The sequence below is a fragment of the Homalodisca vitripennis genome, chromosome 1, assembly GCF_021130785.1.
Source record: "Homalodisca vitripennis isolate AUS2020 chromosome 1, UT_GWSS_2.1, whole genome shotgun sequence".
Classification (NCBI taxonomy): Eukaryota; Metazoa; Arthropoda; class Insecta; order Hemiptera; family Cicadellidae; genus Homalodisca; species Homalodisca vitripennis.
In genome coordinates, this window is record NC_060207.1 from 70352875 (window position 1) to 70357975 (window position 5101).

A 5101-nucleotide genomic window follows, 5' to 3' on the forward strand; every position below is an offset into this window, starting at 1 on the left:
AGTGCAGTAAAACTGTATATTGTTTTGATAAGATTGAAGTTTATCTGCTATAGTTTTTACTTTTTAAAAAAACTCTTCTGCATTAAGGATTAGATTTGAAATTGATGTTATGCAAAACAAAATAACTGAATACAATCCATTCTAAAAGAGTCCTTCTAGACTTCCAAAATTGGTATTAAATCTGGGCTGAGTGTTGAGTGTTCAGTTATAAGAATATTTTGAGGGAGGCTTTTGTTAAATCATTGATGCATCCTTGGAATAATCTTTTCCAGATGAAGGTTAGGTTTTTAGGAATGGACTGAGGAAGATGGTTTTTATTTGTACACTTGAAACTTGCCTTTCCACGACCACCCCTTTAGTGTGAGATAGTTTTATATTAAACATGTTTTTAAATGAAATATCGATGTCATACACTCTAGTAGAACTTACCAACAATTTGGACCAGACAACATATACTGTACTTCATGATAGAAGAATGAAAAGAGCTTATAACATTTGTGGGAGGCAACAGTCTCACCTACTTCATGATAGTAGAATGAAAAGAGCTGAGAACATATGTGGGAGGCAACAGTCTCCCTATGGTGAGAACATATTATACTGAAACAATGTGTTTGAATTTCATGTTTATAAGGCTCCAACACAAATAAATAAACTGCAGTTAGCTTATTGAGCAACTTAACAGAGTCAATCTGAGTGTTGTATTTTTTCAGGTTGTCCTGTCTCCAATACAGGAAATGGACAGTCATCAGAACACCATCACGTCAAACACGCCAGGAGCAACGGCACTGGCGCAGGCAGTGTTGGCCAACTCCCTGAACACCGCAGGGATGGGAACTGCAACTGTTCTCACAACCAGTCAGCACCCGATCACGATGGCTGTGAGTCCTGTCACTTTCACCACTGTCTCCATGACCAACCCGATGTTGACCACACTGGGTATTAACCCGTCGTCTGCACCTCACACACCCATCTTCGCGCACACGCCACTCGTGCTGACAGACGTTACGTCGCCCCCACCAGCGTCCCCAGCTCCTCCACCTAGCGAAGAGGTTACCATCACGAACGTAGGCGGGAGCAGCAGCAGCGGCAGCGTGTCTAGTGAAGACAGGAGTCGCAAGACCAGCAACACGTCCCAGCCAAAACGGGGTGAAGTCTATGTATGATACTTTTAATTAACTTTATTTTATTTTTTTAAACAAGGCTGTGCGAGATGATAATGTTACTTGTGAAGATGGAGGATCAATGAAGTAAAAATGTGATTGAGTAAAGACATTACAGAACCGTAGAGTTTATTTAATTTTTAGACAGAAATATATTTTTATCCACTGACTTTTATCAGATTTAGATTTGGATTGAATGTAATGTTGGTTTTTTTATTTGACTGGTATATAGATATGGTTTGCATTTGTCGATATGTGTTTTTAAGTATGGATCATAGTTATTTTAAAGATATAATAAATGTTCTGTGATATGTATTTGACCTGAGTATGCAGCATACTACCTTCCTTTTTATAGATTAAAATCACTTTATTGTTTGTAATGGAATTATATTAAGAATTATATTTTCTAAAATTTGAAAACTTCCTTTCTATCTTAATGCCAATGGTCATAATCATTATTTCCCATTTAGTAATTTTTATTGTTCAAAGAGATTTTATGTATTAAATAAACAATTTATCTAACTGGTGTTAATCTAGGTGAAGAATCACACAAAATATGCTAATTTTGCACAACTTTTTGCAAAATTATCATTATTTGTAACACTAAAAAAATGTGTTTTATATTGTAAATAGAACTAATGGTAATAACTTCCAGCTAAGTGCTGACTTGTGATGTTTCTCAGAGCGACAAATATGTTATATAATGTAAATAGTTATATTTTATTGTTTCTAGAAATTGGTTATTGTTAAACTACTGTTTTGTTGATACTGTACTAAATTAATTGTGTTACATAACTTTATCTAATTTTTTCACTAGCAACTAGGACCCAAATAAGATTTTTATTCACAATTATTATGGTTTAAATTATGATATGAAGTATTATGTACAGAAAAAGTTATGAACTTAATATTATGTATGTTATTTCTAGTTTATTTTTATATGTTATATTTTTAAAGTTAATTTATCTGTGTACAATAAACTTAATTGACGGTTTCCATTGTTTTATCATATTTTTTACTAATAATTTTTGTTATTGTGTTACAAAACTACTTCACAATAATATTGTAAAGTTTCAGCAGCTTGGATGAAAATAAAAATAAAATGTTTAATTTCCCTGTAATATTTTACTGAGAGTATGCATAATGTAATTTTTGTTTTTCATCAGAAAGAGTAATGCATTAGTTTAACTATGGTGGTATTTTGTAACTGTTTAATTTATAAACACTGCAATTTGTACATACTGATTGTAAATTTTATTCATTTTAGATACTGATGCTTTCTCTTTTATTTTAATTCAAAGAAATAATATAAGTTGTGAAAGTTTATTTTTTGGTTACGTCTGTGTATGTGCTAGCGACCCTTGTGCCATGATAGCGTATCAGTGCCTGAGTGTCTGTCAGAATATGTAGGGACCTCGCAGAGTGTTTTTAAGACTTACAATAATGTATATAAATATTCGATTATAGATAAACATAACGATCCTATTGATATATGCCATTACTGGCTCTATTGTAATACCATTGTAATTAAAATCATAATGTGACTTGTACATTTGCTGAGACGTTGGTGCTCAAATTAGGTGAAATGCTGATGTCAAGCTAGGCTTAGGCTTCATCAGGTTTTGTTAATTAGGATAATAAATTAATTTTAATAAACAAATCATAAAACTGAATATTGTTGTTTTTTAATCCTTTTTTTACCAATATACAACAAATACTCTAATACAATGCTTCTTCTAAGACTTTCTTCAGTAGTCTCACTTTATTCTAACATTACCTTTACTTAAGTGTCCATATGTGAAAAGTAGCATATTAGCATTTATACTGAGAAATTGGATAGTGAACTATACAAGGTATAAGTACGGCAGAACATGGTCACATAACAGGATTTGCTTAGTTTTGAGTCTACATCCTGTACATAGTTATCCTGTTCATCCCATTGTCTGTAAAGCTGCCTTGACATAACTACCACCAAACAGTGATAAAGGTTACCTGTAATCATGCCAGGATGACTGCTGTCCCCCGGACTTCCCCCATCCACTGGTTGAAGGCAATGGTCACATCCTTGATAGCATCCTGTCCAGATGAGAGACAACACTGAAGGGGCATCGATCTTGCCTGTGTAGATAATCCAAACTTTAAGCCTATAGCTCAGTTCAATCTTAAGATATTCTCTTGAGTAATAGGCTCCCCTTACACTCACTCAAATCCCAGAGATATGCATACAAAAAAATTTATTTTACCTATGTAGAAAATTAAGTTTAATCCAAATTTGAAGTATATAGTTACATATAGCGGTATTCTCCTGAATAATTGGCTTCACTAATGCTCAGTCAGTTCTTATAGAGTGACATGCAACATCAACTAATTCAATCTTGTATATGTAGAAATTAAGTTTTATCTCAAATTCTCAGTATAATTTAATTCATTCTCAAGATATCTCTCTGGGTGATGAGATTCGACAACACTCAGTTTAAATCCTATGAACAGATGTGCACCATGATCAAACCTAATCTTGCCTACATAGAAATGAAACTCCATACTAAATTTTAAGTCTACAGCTCAATTAGTTTCTGAGATATAATGTGGACAGACAGACAGAAGTAAATATTTTCAGCTTCCATGAGTGATGAACTTTGCTAACGCTCAGTCAGACATTGAATATATTATGTTAACCCCAGTAATTCCTGATGCATTTAAACAATTTAAAACTTTCAAGCTATATAGGAACTCTACAAACTTATAGAAAGTGCACAATCATTTGAAAGATGTAAAATGTTTTTTTATGTTAATTTAAACTAGTGGTGGAGTTAAAATGAAGTAATTCAAATTTAAAGAGTACAATAGTTTTTAATATGAAGCTTAGGTTAAAATTCATTAACATTAAGGAGTCTCTTCGAAGTAGGAAACAGAGAAGATTTATGTATATTTTGTTTATTTATCCTACAGCAAAGCTTTTACTTTGTCTCCTGAAAAGTAGTATCATAACAGCTTTCTAGAGCTTTTTAACTTTGTAGAAATATCAGTCATTTCAGCTAAGCATCAAAACCACATCTCATTTCTCTACTATTAATGCAACTGGACATTTTGTCTCCATAAAATATTCCAAGTTAGAATGAAAAATGTGAGTTATACTGTGAGTTTAAAAGATGTGGTATTGAATGAAAGACATATTTTGGAGTAACTTGCTGCCAGCTGAATGAGTAAATCAGACGCCAAGATTGTCTAGCTAGATAGAAAGCATTTTAGTAGGACCAGGGACCAGAGCAAAGCTGTAGAGTTCCTGACTTTTGTAGAAAAGCTGTTAAATAATGGGCAAAAAAATAAAAGTTGAAAGTGACCTCAGAACATAAAAAATGTTTATCATGAAGATGGAGCAATCTTATTAATTTTAGTACCTTACTGGGGATTTATGACTGTTGGCATGCTAGGACATGGGGTCTCTTTGGAGGCATTTGAGGAAGATGTGGCTAAGCCAAACTGATGAGTAGAATCTGCAGGGAAGCTAAAGAAACAGCAGAATACGCACAAGTCTTCACCTATCAGTACATTTTTATAACATTAACTGATGAACAATTTAAATGTATTTATTTAGCTGATCAAACTAAGTATGAACATTTGTACATTTTAATGCTATTTTTTAACCATAAAACTGTTTTTTTATGAAGACGGTCTTTGGAACATCAATATAAACAAGAATTTACATTAAAGTATTATTAATTTTGAAAATAGCAATTATAATGTTGTACTCTTTATTTTATACTAGAAGATCACTCATTTTAAATACTATTTTTATTTTAGAATTCATTCCAAGTATCATCAATATGAGGATGCCAAGAATAGGACTATGTTCAACAGAAATCATCAACTTATTTTAATTGATTGGCCAGTTCTTATCTAAGAGCAGGTCAGATAATCAAGAGCTGGTTTAATTTCATGTT

General features: G+C 32.6%; 1 protein-coding gene across 5 annotated transcripts in view; it reads left to right on the plus strand.

Moving 5' to 3' along the window:
• LOC124364050 (bestrophin-2) overlaps window positions 1-2833 on the plus strand; it is a 147950-nt gene extending 145117 nt beyond the window's left edge. For all 5 annotated transcript variants that reach the window (XM_046819260.1, XM_046819263.1, XM_046819258.1 and 2 more), the window contains one exon: window positions 711-2833. In XM_046819260.1, coding sequence (XP_046675216.1) covers window positions 711-1163 — 453 coding nt within the window. In that variant the 3' untranslated portion in view covers window positions 1164-2833. The remainder of the gene's footprint in view (window positions 1-710) is intronic.
• The last annotated feature ends 2268 nt before the right edge of the window (window positions 2834-5101 follow it).